The 18358-nt window shown below is 39.9% G+C and overlaps 1 protein-coding gene across 1 annotated transcript in view; it reads right to left on the bottom strand.

The window, feature by feature from the left end:
• The window catches only part of TRPM1 (transient receptor potential cation channel subfamily M member 1), a 94461-nt gene that overhangs the window by 27209 nt on the left and 48894 nt on the right, over positions 1–18358 (bottom strand). Inside the window, exons 6-14 of the mRNA XM_027657835.1 lie at positions 11619–11698; positions 10622–10817; positions 9597–9810; positions 8748–8872; positions 7902–8073; positions 5213–5387; positions 3070–3193; positions 1209–1281; positions 296–396 (exon numbers count right to left, since the gene is read on the bottom strand). Coding sequence (XP_027513636.1) covers positions 296–396; positions 1209–1281; positions 3070–3193; positions 5213–5387; positions 7902–8073; positions 8748–8872; positions 9597–9810; positions 10622–10817; positions 11619–11698 — 1260 coding nt within the window. The remainder of the gene's footprint in view (positions 1–295; positions 397–1208; positions 1282–3069; positions 3194–5212; positions 5388–7901; positions 8074–8747; positions 8873–9596; positions 9811–10621; positions 10818–11618; positions 11699–18358) is intronic.

The following is an 18358-nucleotide window of genomic DNA, read 5'->3' as shown; positions in this document are numbered from 1 at the left end:
CAGGGCCCCACACTTGCCTGTGTTGAACTTCATTAGGTTTGTCTCTGCCCAACTCTCCAGGTTATTTTTCTGCTTGTCATGGAATTGCTTTCCTTTCTTTCACAGAGATTAAATTATTGCTAAACATTTGCAAATGACAGTATAAAACTTTCAAAACAAATATGACGTTCTTATTTAATTAACAGCACAAACCAGAATTCAATATTGAAAATCCAAAGTGTGAATATTACATAACTTAATTTAAATTTACTTTGAACTTCTGACAAACAATATGAGTAGGAAAACTTTGTCTTACTGGCCAGTGGTGTCCAAAGACAAAGATTTGGCTGCGTGCAATGTCCACACGATTCCAGGCCAAAGCCAAGCTGAGCTGGTCTGGAGCAGATGCATTGGTACCTCAAGGGAAACACACAGATATTTGGTATTTCATACATGATGAAACAAGATTTGACAACCTTCTGTAATTCACTTCTCCAAGAACTAGAAAACAGCCAGCCTGACTCTGTATCATACTACCATTAGAAAAATTCTACCATAAAGTAGTGGATTCATCAAATTGCTTTATAGCATCTTCCATGTAATCCCATAATCCTGATTTCCAAAGGATTAACCAGATTATCTCCCTTTTTTTTAAAAAGTTCCTACATTGACTTCTATTCTGACACTAAAGACAGATATTTAACTCTTCTGAAAGACCCCTCTCAACTCCTCTGGCTGATGCTGTAGATAAGAGTGCAATACTTCCTCTCCTTATTTCTTTGCTTTGGGGACTCCAGTGATCCCATATTGAGCTTGTGTCAACTACTATATACCTGCAAATGTAACAAACTCCAAACAAATATGGAACTGATCCTATTGCTCTAAGGCTTAAATATCACAATCTGAGATCTGGAAAAATCCAGACAACCTTTTCTCTTCCCACCTTTTCTTCTGACTGTGTTAATGTATGCTAAAACTGCAATAAAATGAGCTGAAGTATCAGTAGTATAGTTGTTGCAACATTCCCATCTCAGGCTTTCAGGGGAGGGAAGTCACAAAAAGCTTTTAATGTAGATTTTATGCTCCCTGTGAAGCTGAACCTTAACCAAGCACATTCAGGTACTTGGTAGAATCCAAGAGAATAAATCAAAGACACAACACGAAGAGTGAACCTCAGACAGTGCATAGGACTGTCTTGTGCATCCTTCTCAAGTGCCTGCGAGACCCACCTTTGAGGAGAGCAGTCAGGATGGACATCTCAATGTCCTGCTGGCCCTCGGAGCCCATGCGGAACACAGTGATCTAAAGGGAGCACAAACCCAAACACAGGGAATTACAACACAAGGACAGAGAGACTGAACATGCAACAGGAAATACAGCACAACAGGGCAGCTTTATTATTTCTTAAGACTTCAGATTGTTCAAAAAGTACTAAATTTTTCTTTGAAATTTAATTTTCACAAAAGTGTTTAAATAAATTCTTTCAATGAACTTATCCTAAAATATCCCTGCATTGCTAAACATGACAAACTTGATGAAAATCTTCACCAAATCCATGAATTTTGGAAAATGGTGACAAAACTGCCATGCAAAACTGATTGTTTTCTGACAGTTCCATTACTTTCCAGCAATAATGGAAATGCCAGTTTGGAAATGGAAATGCTAGTTACCCAAGATACCTATCACAGCATCCATTTTCTTGACAAAAACACTCAAATTTTTTCAGTTGCAGGTTATGTTACGTATGACAATCAAAATGGCAGAACCAAATAATAAAGAAAGGCGATTATTTCTAGTCATATTTGCTTAGTTTGGTCCATTACAACTCACTGATTTTAAAAATATTAATTCATTCAAGCTTAGCCACTGAACCACATATTAAAAGATTGGTAATTCAAAAGCAGAATAACCTAATATTCCATCTTGATAAGTTAATACCACATGCAGAGAAAAACCCCCAAATTCTTCATTTTCCAAAAACAATTCTCCACAGCAGATGCTAGCATTACTACTGGGAATAGCAATTTTCTCAACAGTTAGAATAGACTTCACATAATGCAAAGATACATGACATTAGAAGAGAGAAGAACTATAGGAAAACTTTTATTAATTAACTAGAAGGTAGACAAAACTATCAACAAACAAACTGTAAGTCTGCTTAGGCTGCATTCAGTGTCTGAATTTTGCTGAGTAAACCAGGCCTGCTCTGACGTGCATTGAAAATTCAAAACAGTTTGACTAAAGCAGTTATAGGCTCTCTTTTCTCAACCAATTCTTCCAGAAAGGCTGACTCTCTTCCAGTCAGTTTATCACTCATGCTTTTTACCAACTTGACTTCCAGTGAGGGTGTGTGAATGGAACTAATCTCAGCATCATATTGACAAAATTTCACTGAAACAATTAGTCAAAGGAAAACACTCAAAGATCCATTTTGCCTGCAAAGTCACAGGCACAGTGAACACAATTTCAATGCACTGTTTCCAGATGACAGGTTTTCTTTTCCCTAGCACACTTTTCTCTGCAGCTGTGATGGGGCAGACAGGCAGGAACATAAGTGTGTGGTACTGCACACAGAGCAGACCTGGGATAACCCAGGAGCATGAAAGGTGGGATATTCAACAGCACTTAATGTTTCAGTTTCTTTTGAAAGGCCTGCAAAGGCCATTTGACTGCAATGGGAGGCTGTTAAAGACTAACTGTGTCAGAAACCAAATGGTGTTCATGTACTCTGAATGCTTCTTGCCCCCAGGAACCCTTTCTTCAATCATCTTTTCTCTACTTTCTAACACAGGAGCAGTTGATCGTGGGTTTAGTGCATTTATCTCAGTGTCTTAGTCTGCCTTGCTTAAGTCTGTGAAAAAAGATTCCTATCAACTTACACAGGAGAAGAATCTGAAACTTGTTTTTGAGGCTTTCCAGAAGACAGAATTCTTTTTTTGGCCTATGCTTATGAGTGAAAGACTGTGTACAGTTAATGGAGCTATATGGGAAAAAAAGTTCAAACTATAACCCTGGGAAAATGGCACTTGAAAGTACTCTGTAAACTTGGTCACAGGCATGATCTTTGTGAACTACTTTTAGAACACTTACAAGTTCTTTTTTTTTCATGCACTCCATAAGAATGACAAACAGCTGATGAGCTTGATTCCTGTTGTAGTTAAAGGTTTTCTGGATGGTAACTAAAAGCTGGTCCCTGAGGGATTCGTTTATTATCCTAAAAGAAAATGAGACATTGCCAGAACGAATATATATTCAGAAGGCCTGCTGTTTGAGAAACAAGTTTTCATCCATCAGAGCAACGACTTCATTTTGAAAAGAAATGAAAACATACAGCACCCTTCATTCAGTACAGGTAAGGAGTTCAGGAGGAGTTAACTGCAACCAGGAAATTCATACCCAAACTGGCTTTTATGCATCTCAGTACTTCAGCACTGATTTAAAAACTGACAGAGAACTTGAACTATCCTTTCACCCTGGAATAAAATGCACGTAGCTCTTACTCTTGTTATATATTATGGATATAAGTTAGCACTATGACTTACAGGACCCCTACCTTTGCTTCTAAATGTTGCAAGGCCCTTTGCATATAGCTGAAAATCCCCAAATATTTCACGCTACTGATATGTCACCTTGGTTATCCTGGTTATCCTCTTAGAGGATTGAAATTGCTGCTGTATCTGAAACCTCATAATACCCGAGAAACAAACAAGCTGAAAAATGATTCAAGAAATTATATTGAAAGCATTCTAGAAAGGTCAGAAATGTTTCATCTCTCCAAGCAGTATGAACCAGAGCCCTTCAGTCTTCATGCATTTCCTAATAAAACACATGTATTTTCAGATAATGGAAAATATTAGCAGCAGGTGCCGAGAGATACAGTAAAATTCAAAGTTCAGTGTGAGAAAATGATTGGACTGACAAAAAATTCTCATTGTAGATCTGCCTTACTAGATGAACATATTTATCTTATAATTATTGGAGAAGAAAATTGAGCACTGCGTCATATCCACTGGGAGAGAAAGTCATGCAGTGAGCATATCTCAGACAGACTGATCCTGATAAGCTCTTCCAATTACCCATGAGCTGATAGGAAGGACAAATGAGAAAGAAAAAAAAGAAAAACCAGAAAGTTTGATCTAAGCTAAGGAAGGTATGGTTGGCAGAAAGGAAAAGAAAGTTGTTGACTCTTAAATACTTCCTTGTAGGATTAAATATGTATGAGGTCTAAACACCAAAAAAAATCTAGGATCAGAGATGCTCTCCCAATTCAGCGAGTAATATCTGCACTCCTTGATTATACTACTTGTCTCTCTGATATGTAACCCAAGCTAAGCTCCAGGAAATAGGCTGTATCTTCAGCACAAGACAGGTGCCATACCCTAATCAAGGCAATATATTAGGGTTTTACCTGTATCTGGCTACTACAGATAAAATCTTGATATTAACAATGACAATGGGGAAAGTATGCTACTTGACTGGGAAGAGCAATATTTTAAACTAAAAATACAATTCTTGGCTTTCACTTGAGTAGATGAGCTTTATGCTGTTAGTGTAGGCTTTGTATCCACCAAAGGGGCAAACAACCAACCATAAAATACCATAAAACCATAAAAATGACAGACTCTAGAAAACTTTGAATTAGGAGATTCATTTGTACAATGGACAGGAGGGCTGTGGAGTAGAATGCTCCAGAAAACATCCTCCACTCTGTTCATGATATCAGGCAGCACTGCCCCCAAAAACCATCATAGGTGCAAAGAGTAGCAAAAGAACGAAGGCAGTCCAACATTTTCACAGCTGGTCTGGCACTCTTGGAGAATGAAGCTCATTCCCACAATGCACTGGAATCAGGCAAACACATGCACCAATTAACCTCAGCCCTGCTCTGAGGAAAAGAGTTATTCCACTCATTCCTTGCTTCTAAAACGCCCAATCCAGCCCCAAGCACAGTGCAGCAGACACTGCTGGAGCCTGTATGACAGTGCACTGCACCGAGAGCAGGCTTACTGCACAGGACCATCAAACACATCCCAAGAGGTAACAACTTCTACTCATTAACTCCAGGGCTAAGATCAAACAGGCAGCAAAAGCTGGCTGGCAGCAGAATGCCCTTGGTAAGTAGCCTTTTGTCCTTCAGGTGAGTTTTTATGAAACTTCAGTGAGAGCAAGGCATATAGTCCTACAGTGCCCTCCTGAGCAAGACACAGCTCCAGTGAAGATCTGGAAATCTCACCCTCCTTCCTCTGAATATTTGTGTGCAAAGGACAGGATGTCGGATGCTCGCCCGCTGCCGTCACAGATCACAACAGGGAGAGGGGGCTCCTCTCGCAGGCACTCCAAGACAATGGAGATCACGTTGGGACCCCCTTCCACTATGAGTCCAACTACAGGAACACCTTGCCCCAGTCCTGCAAAGAACAGAAGAACAAAAAAACACACAAAAAAGAAGTGTCATTGCAACTTAGTTTAAGAGGTTGAGATATTATGAGTGGATGTGATTTCTGTATTAGAGCATCACTTCAAACCAGAGCCATCAGGAAAAATGATGGCCATTTCATGGCCAATATGAGGAAAAACATCCATATGCTGTTTTGTGGCCACAAAAGGAAAAGAGCAAGATGCCTCTCTTCCCTTGCTTTTGTGTCAGCTCCATACTGATAACTTATTCAGTTGCTGTTGATGAATTGTTTGTAACCTCTTGCAACAGATACTGGGTACAGATAAAGCAGCTATGACATGATGTTCTATTGCTTCATTAGCTTCACTGTTACTTGGATGGCTCCCAGCTACTGTCTTTGATGCTTGAACTCTTCCTTGGTTACCTATGGGAAATCTTCAGTAAGGTGACATATACCTAGGCTTACTCCTAAGATAAAAAAATATGAAATGAGTGTTTTTATCATGAGGCTGAAATGGCTGGCGATGGAAGAGACGACAGCTGAGCATCCCTTTGCTGTCCCTGCCTCACTGTGATCTCCAGGCATAGGATGACAAAGGGAAGCCCACAGGTCACATGGTCTCAGTAGCCTTGGTGACAAGAAACTTGGGCAAATGAAGGACAAAACATTACCTGAAAGCTGACTAATCCCACTCTTATAAGCATTTGAATTCAGTTCTTAATCTGTAAAATGATCAGTACTTTATAAAGATGCATTTTTTTTTGCATGGCCAAGAACACATGTAAGTGTTGTTATTTTCAACCTTGATTCCTCTCTGAAGAACAGGAACACCATTCACAGTAACAGCAGAAGCTTCCTGACATCCTCCTGTCAGGGTACCCCAGCTCTGAGAAGGAGGAGTCACAGAGTATGGCCCGGCCTGTGTGTCCATGAAATCTTTAGTGATTCCTCCTGAGATTTCCAGAAGAGGTGCCTGTGCTTGAAGTGATTAAAAAGAAACAAAACAACTCCCTGCATGTTGTTACTGTAGGGGTACTGCAGCCCTTTGCAGAACAGATTTCTGTGCATATTCCCAACTCATGACAAAGGTCATCAAACACCACCTAGATCTGAACCAACATCCCCAGCCCCAGTGGTATTAAAAGAAATGACACTCAGCATCTTGCCCTGGGCCCTGAATTCCTCATCTTCCAAGCCAGAGTTCCCTTTTCCAACCTTACACTCTGCCAGCACTCCTGCAGCAGACAGAGCCCAGCAGCAGAACCCAGGCTGGTGTTTGCAGCCTGTGGGCAGTAGCACCTGACCCTGACCCACACCCAGGGCCCAGGGCAGGGACTGGGTCCACTCAGGTTCTCGAGCTTCCTGTAGGCACAAAGCCTTCCTTACACACTTCCCAGGACGTCTGGGACTCGGGGCTCATCTCTAACTGCACCTTGTGGCTCTACCTGGCACTCCACTTGATTCTTCTGCTCTAGTTATAAGAGCACTTAAGCCCTATTAGAAAGCTCTGTAGAGTTCAATGCAGTTGTCATTCTGGATGTCTGTTTTCTCTTATTTACACAGGCCTACATGGTTTACAGTGGCATGTGTAAGAAGTCAGAAAGGCAATGGGTAGAACTGATGTCAATTCTCCAGTAGCTCTTAATTGAAGTGTGGATTCAAAGACCATAAACTTTTTTTTTGGCCATTCTTTATTAGGTAGTTGTGGGGGTTTTTTTAAAGTTGCTGGAAAAACACAGTTACCATTTTTTTATGTCATCTATTTAAAAAAACCTTTTTTTTCTACAAAAAATTAAAAATGTCTTTTAAAAGCATTTTTTTAAGATAATGGCAAAAGGAGTTCTAGGAAGTTATTTTAGAGAGGCCATAATAACTGGAAGATATTTAAAAAATACACAAAACTAAATATGCAAATATTAAGTATAAATACAAATATATAATTATACAAATAAATACAAATATGAAAATATAAAACTAAATATGAAAGCACTGATGAGAGATCATCTTGATAATTGCTTAATTAAAAATTGAAATCCCAGCTGAGTTTATCTGGGAGATCCAAGAATTTTGAGTGTGATATTTCAAGTGAAACAAATCAATCCATCTAAAAGAGAAAATAAAATGCTAGCATGAACATTTGGAACCAGCAATCACTGAGCTGCACAGGATTCCTGTAAACAGGAACTGCACAAAATCAGTTCATCCTGTGTGTTTACTGAAGCTTATGAATTCTAACCAGAAGTGCACAAATTCTGTGCATTTTCCTTTCCTTAGATTTTTACTGCTTTGAAGCTCCTCCTCATTTTTTGTCAACTTTTCTCCATCCCTTTATCCAATTCTCCTTTCATGGCTTTCCTGTGCTGTTGGATGTGAGCTCTCTCACCACATGTTCTGATTCACTCACACAGTCCTGATCTAATTTTTCTAGAAAGAGCTGGAAGAAGCCTTTCATTTCCATACCTCAAAGTATTTCAAGCCCTTCCTTTCAGAAGTTATGTTTACAGCTTGTCCCACTGTACTTACGTGTGTTTATTTTCTGGAGGGAAATGTGTTTCTCCAGCTGACGCCGTAACTTTACTTCAGCTCCATATTTACCTAAAGTACCGTTGTCTGCCAGGATGAAGTGGGTGTGGGAACTGTTGAGCACAGAGAGCTTACTCAGAGGGTTTGACATGGTTTGGTAAACACGTGTTACCTGCGTGTCGAAGGCAGAGACGCGCCTGGGTTAGAACGAAGAACCCAATGGGAAAATCCCCCACCCCACCCAACAGAAGCACATGTCTTATGAGGAAACAAATCAACCAAACCTTTAGAATCAAAACCAGAGGAGAATTAGAAACAGCTTGCTTTTGCAGTCCTAATCTGAACTCTTCACAGCACTCTCTTCTTTGGGGGATGACAGTCACATCTGTGCACTCCCCTGCGTGTTCCCCTAAGCTCATTAACGAGTCTCCTTGTTCACACACTGTGTTGTCACTTAATCCTCTTACTGCATTAGAAAATACATTCTCATTTGGAGTTCCTAGTAATTCATGTGCCCCTCCAGAGTACCCATCCATAATAAATGCCAGCCTTGCACACATAAAGGCTCTTACATGACTTATGACACAGAAGTCTCCATATGTCACCCTGGAGTTAGGACATAAGAGTGTCACCACAGAGAGGTCTTTACTACTGAAAGCAATGAAACCTCACTAGCTCTGTATTTACATGGAGGTCATAGGTGACAACCTGAGAAATACACTTGGACAACAACTTTTTTTCAAGAAATTGTTCCATTTTAGCTCTTAAGCCTGTTTTAGAAACAAGTAATACTTCAAAAATATTAACAGTGTATTTCGTTAAACAGCTCTTTCCTTAAAGACTTACATCTTTTCCTATTAGATCTTCCTTGTTTTCTACAATGCCCCATGGTGCAATTCCTATGGCACATATTCGTCCTCTGGATTTGGAGGAATGATCTTTCAAGGCATCTCCCACGTGACGAATGACACCTGTGGGTGCGATTGATTGAATTCACTCTTGGCACTTTTGAGAGATCACTAAACAACAGAATTTTCTCCTTGTCTCTCATGGAGCTGCCTGTTTTTCTGAGTTGCTTTCACTACTAACCTGGTATCTCTATGATAGAACACGCAATGCAGACAAACCCATGTTTTTATATTGTTATGGTTGTGTGTAAATCCTATTACCTTTTCACATCCTTGTGCTGAATTCAGTGACGTCTTTGAAAGACTTACCCAGTGACTGAACTTGCCACAGTGTAATCTGTACCCTTGTCTGTCTCCAAGTGTGTTATTTAGTGGACACAAACCACAACATAAGGAAATACACTTTTAGTAACAGAAAGATCTTTGTACAAAAACAAACCATAAGAAGCTAAAGCTTGGCAGATTCAGAGTAGGAGACTTATTAACTACAAGGATAATCAAGCACTAAAAAAAGTATATTATAACTACTGGTAGATTCCTTGCTACTGAAACCAAGGCTGAAATTTCTTTTCAGGGGAAACACCAGTAATGCAAACCAATACTGACCCAGGAAAATCTTATGGTCTAGGCTGAGTAGGAGATTAATACAAATGATTACAATGCTCCTTTTTTGGTCTAGTGGGCAATGACTTGTTCATGTAGACTTAAATCTTCTGCCTGTGGGAAAGATTAGTGAATGAACATCACTGAATTCTTAAGTAAACTAAAAGTGATGGGAATTGCTTACCTGTACTAACACCACCAGTGAAAATCCAAGCCCCTGTGGTCATGGCAGCCTTTATCAGACCTTTTCCAAATACTTGCTTTAATTTAGGTTGCATTTCAAAGTTCTGGAGGCCTCCATGGACAGAGATTAAGAGTTTGGGCAGTTCCAGTTGCCAGTCTTTCACCATGAGATGCAGAAGAGAATCTGGTTTAGTGTCGTATGACACACGGATGTACTGCAGAGAGTAATGTGTAATATTATCACTCCGCCTGCTCTGGAAATTTCTACTGACTGAGCAAACAATGGTTATATGATGCCTTTCATCTTGAAGAAAGTTTTATAATTTTCAAGCAACACATTATTACATTTCTCTGCTGATGATGATTAGAAAAGATGGTTGAAAACTTTCACAATTTACTATTCACTTCATCAACTTACTTGCCTCTCTTCACCTGCAAAACTGACTGCTATCAAATGATCCTAAACTCCTATTACAAATCTGCATTATTGGAAGCCACCTATTTAAAATGTCTGGAAGGTGTTTTGTACTGTTCCTATAACCTCTGGTTTGACAGCCACACAGAATCAACGACCTTCACAAGACACGAGGCTCATGTTACATTTTATCCCACTCACTGTTGATATACATGGTTCTGTCTCTGAAGCAATGACCTGCCTTCTTCTCAGTTTAGTTCCACCACTGATTTCTGTTCAAACTACTACTCTATCAAAGAAATCTACAGAATAAGCTTGTGCTTATTTCTGCTTTTGAAAACAAACAGACCACCACTAACAAAACCCACCTACCTCTCCCACACATTTTGGACAAGTTTTTGAGGTGGGTTATCTTGAGTGGCAGTCTCAGTAGAGAGATAAGAAAATAAATGAGCAAAGAAACAAGTCTAAATTTGGATTAGTTCAGAAGAGAAGCAAAACAAAAGTTTCATGGAAGTTTGACTTGCTGTTACTTCTACTGCTAAGAAAACTCAGCAGTCTGTTGAGCTAACATACCAGATGAATACCTTAGAGTAGCCTGGGCTCCTTACCATGGCCTTATTGGAATGTCCTCCTCCCTGGAATTCAAGGTTTCCATAGGCATCAGTTGGGTATGTTTGGGTGTGTTTACTGACAGACCATTTCTCTGGCTGAGCTTCCACTTGCTTCGTTTCTTCTCCATTTTTATTAGCTGTTATACTTGGAGGAGGTGGAATATGCTGGGTAATGAGCTGGCCACAGCAGCACCTGTAAGTTAAAATGTGAAGGGACTTTGATTACGGTATCTCCAATATAAAAGAAAACAGTAAATCGGAAATTAGATTTTCCTCTGACCATGCCTTGCTCCACATGAATCATAGAAACACCTCTCACATACACACATATGCCAGAATTACCAGTCCTCAGGTGTTTTTAACAAGCAGAGATAAAAAATTTCACTTCACTTCACTTGTGTTATGCACTGGAAAGCTGTTCTAGGCTTAAGGACAGGCAAGGAGGAGGAATGCAAACAGGAACACTGACCGCTTGTTTCTTCCTCAGAGGTGACAGCTCACACGTGGCTCCCATGTTAAGTTATCATCTCCCATGTTAAGTTATCATCTCCCATGTTAAGTTATCAGCTCCCATGTTAAGTTATCCAGACAAGATGGACCACAGTGTAGCCAAGCCATGCAGTAATAGTAACATTTGGACTAAGGATTCGAGTCCCCTGTATATTACTGTTGGTGGTAATGTCATACCAGCTGTTAAGAATGGCACCACATTATTGCACCCTTGCCTTCAGAATTCAGGACTCAGGCTTGCAAAGCTAGGAACTAACAATTCTCTGCCTCTCTTGCTGTCCAGCCTCACCCTCTGTGTATGACACAGCCCAGGGCTCTGCACAGATTTCAGTGCAAGCATGACTTGGCTTTTGTTCCTCTCTCACCTCCCTTTAAGGGCAGTGAGGAAACTGGGTCTCAGTTTCACACATCTAAATCCAAATAAAGTCCAGTTCCTTCAGAATTAACCTTTTCTATTGGCCAATGCAAACATTTCAAATGTTACCTGCTAGTGTCTTTGTTGTTGGCAATTACATAGATGCATTCTCTTTTAGAAAAGGTCTTCTCTATCCAAGCCTTTTGACCCTAAAAAGAGAGAAAAAATAGAGAAATAAAAGTACTGAAATATTTCTGTGTGGCAGATATGGTAACATTCCCCTTCTGTTTCCAGCCACTAAATTAATTACATCACTTTTAAACACCAGATACTCATGAAGCAAGTAGGTGATGTGAATTTTCTATGACGTATAAAATTTAAACCTCAAATGTGTGTAAAAACCCTCATGTGCAAAGATGCTGGTCTTGAAGTTTCAAGGTCTACCACAAAATTCAGTTGCTGCTTCCTACTATAGTAAACAGTAAATGGACTCAAAGTAGTACCAAATATCAGCATAAATTGTGACATAAATAGATATTTACTCCAAATAACACTTTAGAATCATCCTTCTTGTGTAGAAATTGCTTCCCAGAAATTTTCTCTGCATAATTAACATTCTCAAGTAACTTTTTCCCGTTGTAAATCCAGTTCCAGTCATTCCCAGTGCATCTTACTCAGACAGGGATGTATCTTGGAAGGAGCCATTCTTTAGTTTGAAAGAACACTTAACAGAAAAAGCACAAACTCTTCAGGTATCTGTGAAACAGGAGAAAGAAAACAACCTCCAAATTGTGTTGGCCTTTTATACTGCTTGCAAACCAGAAACCAGACCAAGTTCACAGCCATTTTAAAAGCAGCAATGTGCAAACTGGAACAAAATCAGATGTGCACAAGGCATTTACCTCTGCTTTGGAAGTGCAGTGGGGTTTGGGAGCACTGAAGGGAGTGAGTGCAGCAAGTGCTGCAGGCCAGAGCTTCACTCAGTTCCTTACTTGCAAACCCCAGACCTTCTCTGTCCCTGCAACCATTAAGAAGGCAAAGTATCATCACCACTGCAGTAATAAACCAACATTTCGTGGGGAATTTAATAAAGTCAACTCAAAACAGACTTTTAATTTTAAAGAAACAAAAAAATGTTAAAACCCACTCATGGTTTCATGACACCGATACCTTTGCCTTGCTGACAAAAGTTGCCTCTTCTGAGTTTGAACTAGGAATTCATGTCTTTTCAAGTAGCAAGCAAATGTTTGTTTTGCTTTAGTTTCCTCTCTGGAAGTGAAATTAAATTTTTGCAGACACAGAAGCTAAAAATGACACAAGAACTTTCAGGGTGCCTTCAAAAAAAAAGAAAAAAATCTAAAAAAAAAGTGGGGGGCTTTCCTAGAGAACATACCAAAAGCTTGCTGATTTTGGACTTAAGAAAGTTAACTATAGATGTCCATCAGCCAGGCAATAGCTTTGAGACCAGCCTGGCCCCCTCAGTGCTGCTCAGTGCATGGCATGATGAACATGTTGTAGTTGTCTTTTTTTATGTGAGGCAAGAGCTGTCTCTGAAGTTTCTTTGTTTGTTGACTTGTTAGTTCCTGTCTGGCTTCTTCATTTTCTCCATTATGTCTAAAATAATAGGGGACTACTTGCAGTTCCCTCACTTCAAGTAATTGCAAATAAGTTGCCAAATGAAGCTTCTACTTCACGAAAAAGCTGTCCACGATCTGTGCAGGTCCACAAACACTTGCCTCTTGCAGGTGCCTCTGAGCCAGTCCCCCTGACAGGCAGTGCTCTGACAGGTCCTGCACCTCTGCTCTCCACTTTAACTGACTGATGTACCCAGGCAGAACCACTTCATTTCATTCCAGAAGGAGCTGTTCAGAGCTCAGAGCACCACGGAGAGAGGAAGAGGAAAGGACTTGTTACACAAAACTTCAAGTAGCTACAATTTTACTTGCTTCCAGAATGACAAGGCATGCATTTCAGGCATTTAGCTTAAAGAGATTGATTATGAAATATGAAGGAAGAGAGAATTAAATTAATATCTGAAGCCTGTGTGATTTGGTCAGCTCTCCTCTCTTGACTCCACAGGGTCCATCTTCAATTCAAACTAGAAAGGTTCTTTTCATAAACTTTCTGGCAAGGCTTTTACAAGGTGACACGTTTTAGCAATAGTATTATTCAAAATGGAGCTTAGAAAATGCTTTTGTCCTATAGCATCAGAGTCCAGTTCTAGAAAAGCAGAGAAAACACCCCAGACAGGGAGATCCATGAGGCTCTGTGGTACATGGAGGTGGGTGATTCCATCAAACAAATGCCATTTACCTGTTCAGAACCAGATTTTGCTAATTTACAGGCTGTTCAAAATATTCAGAGAGCCAAAAATAGTCTATTTTATTGGAATTACAGTAATTTTTCCAAATTAATCAAAAGCCATACAGTGTACAAATTCACTGCTGTTTTACAACTGTGTCCAATGTTGTTACTTCTGCTCATATACACCATACTAGTTTATCATCTTTAACATTATAAAATGAGCTTAACAGGAAACTGTTACAGAGCTTACATAATTTCTGTACTTTTAAAATTGTATATTTAAATTTTTAATTAATTTAGGTTTTGTCATTATTTTACATATTTTAAATATATCCATTTTCCCCTCTATTAAAACTTTTGACTTCGGTGATAACTTCTTGACTAAGTGACACAAAAGTCCAAATCAATCCCATAGTACAGGAAATACTCTTCAAAATAAAAATGATAACAGATGCTGCACATTTAACTGTTCTATAGGGAACACTGGAAAATGCAATCTAGAAATATCCAAAAAATTTTTACACGTGCCATTAAATACTGCTTTACCTTATTCCTCACAGCACAAAACACAGACTTTCCTTTGCTATTTTGAGTGCTTCATGTAAAAACAGTTAATTAACCATTGGATTAAGTCACAGACTTAATATCTGTGTTTGGTTGCTTCTTGGAATCTAAAATGAGGTCTACAATATAGCTGATCTCTCAGCTGTTCAGTTGTTCTTAAAACCCCTCTCACAGAAGATCCATTATCTACTGCTACATTGAAAAAGACCTTCCATACTCACCCTAAAACCCCGTTAGAAATCAGGCACTGCAGGCACTACAGAGGGATAACACATTGTGCTCTACTGGCTTATTTTTCTGTGCTAATGAGAGGAAGGCAAAAGCAGGCATTACAGACTGGGGAAATAAAAACCTCAGCACATTTGGTCAGCCTTTGAAGTTTCACTGCTTTTGTCTATTTAATCTGCTTAACCAAAGCTTCATTATAATCCAGTGTAAATACTTGAGCAGAAACATTTACTGTCAGAAAACGGGCACTTTCTTTACTTACTCTGTACACGTTCTGTACACTTCTCTGCACTGAAATGTACTTGATTTCTTAAGGAAAAATATAAGTACACATACTGTCTGTGGTGAGTTTGGAAAAAAATAAGCACTTTTTAACAGCCTTGGAATGGATAAACTGTTAAAGGGCTATGACAGATCAGCTACAGTTTTCAGACGAACAGCCAGTGGGAGTTTTCCATTCACCGCTAAGAAAAGTAGAAAAAGGAGATCCCAACTTTTTGATAGTGGGGAAGTTCAAACTTGCTTTTTATTGCAAATCCTGAATGTATTAGTTAGAATCTAGTTTTGAAAAAAAATAATTCAGATGTTCAGTGGTTTATTTTTTCTCCTTTATGTAAACCAACAACAGGTCTCATAAATTTTGGTAAAAACACACAAAACCACATCACTGTTAATTCTTATACTTCAACCTGGAAATGAATATGTTGCCAAGAAAAAGTGTAAATTAATACTGGATTTATATTAATCTGCATTATGGATTTCCTTGCTGTCTTTAGCTTTAAAAAGGTCTCATCCTGCAGAAAGGAATGGAAATCAGTATTGCTGGTTTGTAAAGCATGGGATAAAAAAATTAAGATCCTAAAGCACTAGTCCCCTTGCTAATATAGGCACTAATAAACACAAGAATTAGTTCTACTAAGACCAGTTATCCTTTGACTATGGCAAATGAATGACACTATTTGCTGAGAAACTGCATATACAGGGCTGCAGCCAGGCAGCAACTGAAGAGAATTTTCTCTCACCACCACACACAGACAATTCCAGTTTGCCACTAAATTAGCATGACATTTTATGTATTTCATTTCATATATAACCTACCATTCAGTGAACAAGTACTGGGCCAAATTTCAGGCTGTACCAAAACAAAGCCTGCAGCCCTGTCTCGCTGCAGCTTTATGCAAGAGCAAGGGGTGGGTATGGACCAACAAATGTATCTGGGTGGAAATCCAAGGTAGGAATTGACACAAGAGAGGAAAGCCACTGGAAATCTCATGCTATAAACTCTTACATGACACTGTGTCACCAGAAGCTGTGACTTTCAGTTGACAAATAACTCTGCAGGATAGCACAGTAGTGATTGTGGAGAAGCATTAATGACAAAAAAACCACCAAAAGGAGTGAAAGAACATGGGGAGTGAGAGGGGGGCAGGGATGAGAGACAGCCGTGTCACTGTGCATATCCAGAGCCTGCACTCAGCCAGCCCCCAGCCCAGCAGTCAGCCCCGTGAGCAGCCCCGATCCCCGGCGATGCTCCCGGGACAGGACTCGTGTCCTGGCTGGATGGCCCGGCTCGGTCACAGGGTGGGACGAGGCCCCGGCCCTGTGCTGTCACAGCGTGCTGCCCCTGGGGCACAGGCTCCACAGCCAGGCTGGGCCTGGGGCAGGCACAGCTGCTCAGCACACCGGGAATGGGAACAGCAGGGCCCGGGGCACGGAGCCAGGGACAGGGGCGGACATAGCAGACAGTGCCTGGCACACAAATGCACCGGGGGAGCAGGCAGGGGACCAAGCAAATGCATGTCATGCATAATACAGGGTTTGACAAAGCTGTTCAGGCTAAATCAAGCACAAAATAATATAAAATTGGAGTTGGCTGGGCAGCAGAGTTCACATCTGTGGACTAATACAAATTACTTTCACCAACATCTTGTTAAGATGGGGATTGATTATTGCCATTTTTGGAAACATTCAGCTGTAGCTCTGTTAATACCATCTGACCAACTCTTCATGGTAATCCTCCCATGGTTTGTAGGATGCTACAGGTGGTATTAGCAGGGAAATCAAATCTCAACTTGTTGCCCAATTATTTAATTAGAATGCTCTACAGAATTAAAATGGGATATTTATGCCAGATTTGAGAAGAGGGATGTTTACTTTGATGAGATAGTGAGAGAAAGAAGGAATCTGGATGTGGAATGAAATTCATCTCGAGAGCACGTGCATGATGTGTGCACAATGCCATGGAGGTAACCACATTCACTTGCTCTCACAAATAATAATAAACTGCTAGGAGAAAAATTAAATAGTTATATTTGCAGAATCCCTGTTATCTGAATATTGACATTAGAAAGATTTCTATTTTGCGCTCCCTTTAAACGCAACATCCCAATTACACTATCCATCATTCTCTTCACTTTGAAGGAACAATTTTTCCAAGCGCCCAGCTAATTAACCTTTCAGATGATTACTGCTACCCAGAATGACTGTCCTCCCAATAACAGAGATCTTGCCTGGAGAAAAATACTCCAGCCTATGTGATGGATGTTACAAATGACGAGGTTACTCACCACATCTACCACATTTTAAGGTAGCAAAAGCCATTCCTGCCACACTTTTCCTTGTCTCTTACTGTACCAAATTTTGGGCCAGACATGGTAGTGTTCATCTCCATTTGTTACCCATGCCAGTTCTGTTAACAATCTGCCAAATCCTCCTCTTGCCTTTAGCCCTCTGGTGCTGGATGCTTGGGAGATGGGGAACACAAACAGATATCCATACTGAGCCTTTGGACTTCTCTCCCCAAAGAACCCTCAGCCTATAGCCAGTTTTACTCCCACATTTTGATGAATGGCAGAGTTACAACACACACAAACCAAGATGCTGGGATGGGAAGTGGTGAGCAAATTTATCCATGGGTACTGGAGCCACATCTGCCTGCAAGGGACCACTCTCAAGAGGTCTGGTACAGCACAATGGATGAGCAGGGAGAGAGAGGCACTAAACAGTCTCCAACATTATGCCAATCAAAGTAGTCTGGTAATTACTAGTTTCTTCTGTAACATACCTTGTTGATAATTCTTATTTGAAGGTTTAAGATGACCCTGGTAGCTAGCTCTGACAAGGCTCAGGAATGGGTTTTGTACTGTAGCAGTTACCTGTCTTGGTTAACGTGAAGACTCTGGTTTTAAAGGAAGTCAGGGTGCCTCCAGGTTATTTGCATGTGGAACATTTCTCTCAAAGTATTCTAAACTATGAGCCTTTACTACAGGCTATTCTGACCTGAAATAGAAAAATGCTATTCTAATGAAAAGCCCTTGGATTCCACACCCTCAACAGTCAGTCTTCCTTTGTGCAATCCATCAACACTTATGAAATCTTAATCAACATGACAAGGTACTCCCCTCATTAGAAAACTAAACCTATGAATAGTTCTAACTAAAACTACCCACATGTTTAATTCTCCTGGTTATTTGTGGTTTAGAAAATTGTGTCAATAGATGTTCATCATGCCTAAAAACAAAGACCAGCCTGCACTTAGTGAAGCAGATGCAAAATTGAATTGGACTATTACCTCTATCAGAGAGATCTGTGTTATTCAAGTCCACATTATTAAGAATAATGACTATTAGAACATGAATGATCAAAAATGTGCCCTTTGGAAAAGGGTTTAAAAGTATAAGCACTTCTTTGATATAAGAAGTTACAAGTTACTCTTTCAGAGATAACTTCTATACAACTTCTGACCAGTCAGCTAAACATGCTGATTTTTCATA

Source organism: Corapipo altera, unplaced genomic scaffold (assembly GCF_003945725.1).
Source record: "Corapipo altera isolate COAL_440 unplaced genomic scaffold, ASM394572v1 308, whole genome shotgun sequence".
In the NCBI taxonomy this organism is placed as follows: Eukaryota; Metazoa; Chordata; class Aves; order Passeriformes; family Pipridae; genus Corapipo; species Corapipo altera.
This window is presented reverse-complemented; position numbering and strand designations above follow the sequence as displayed.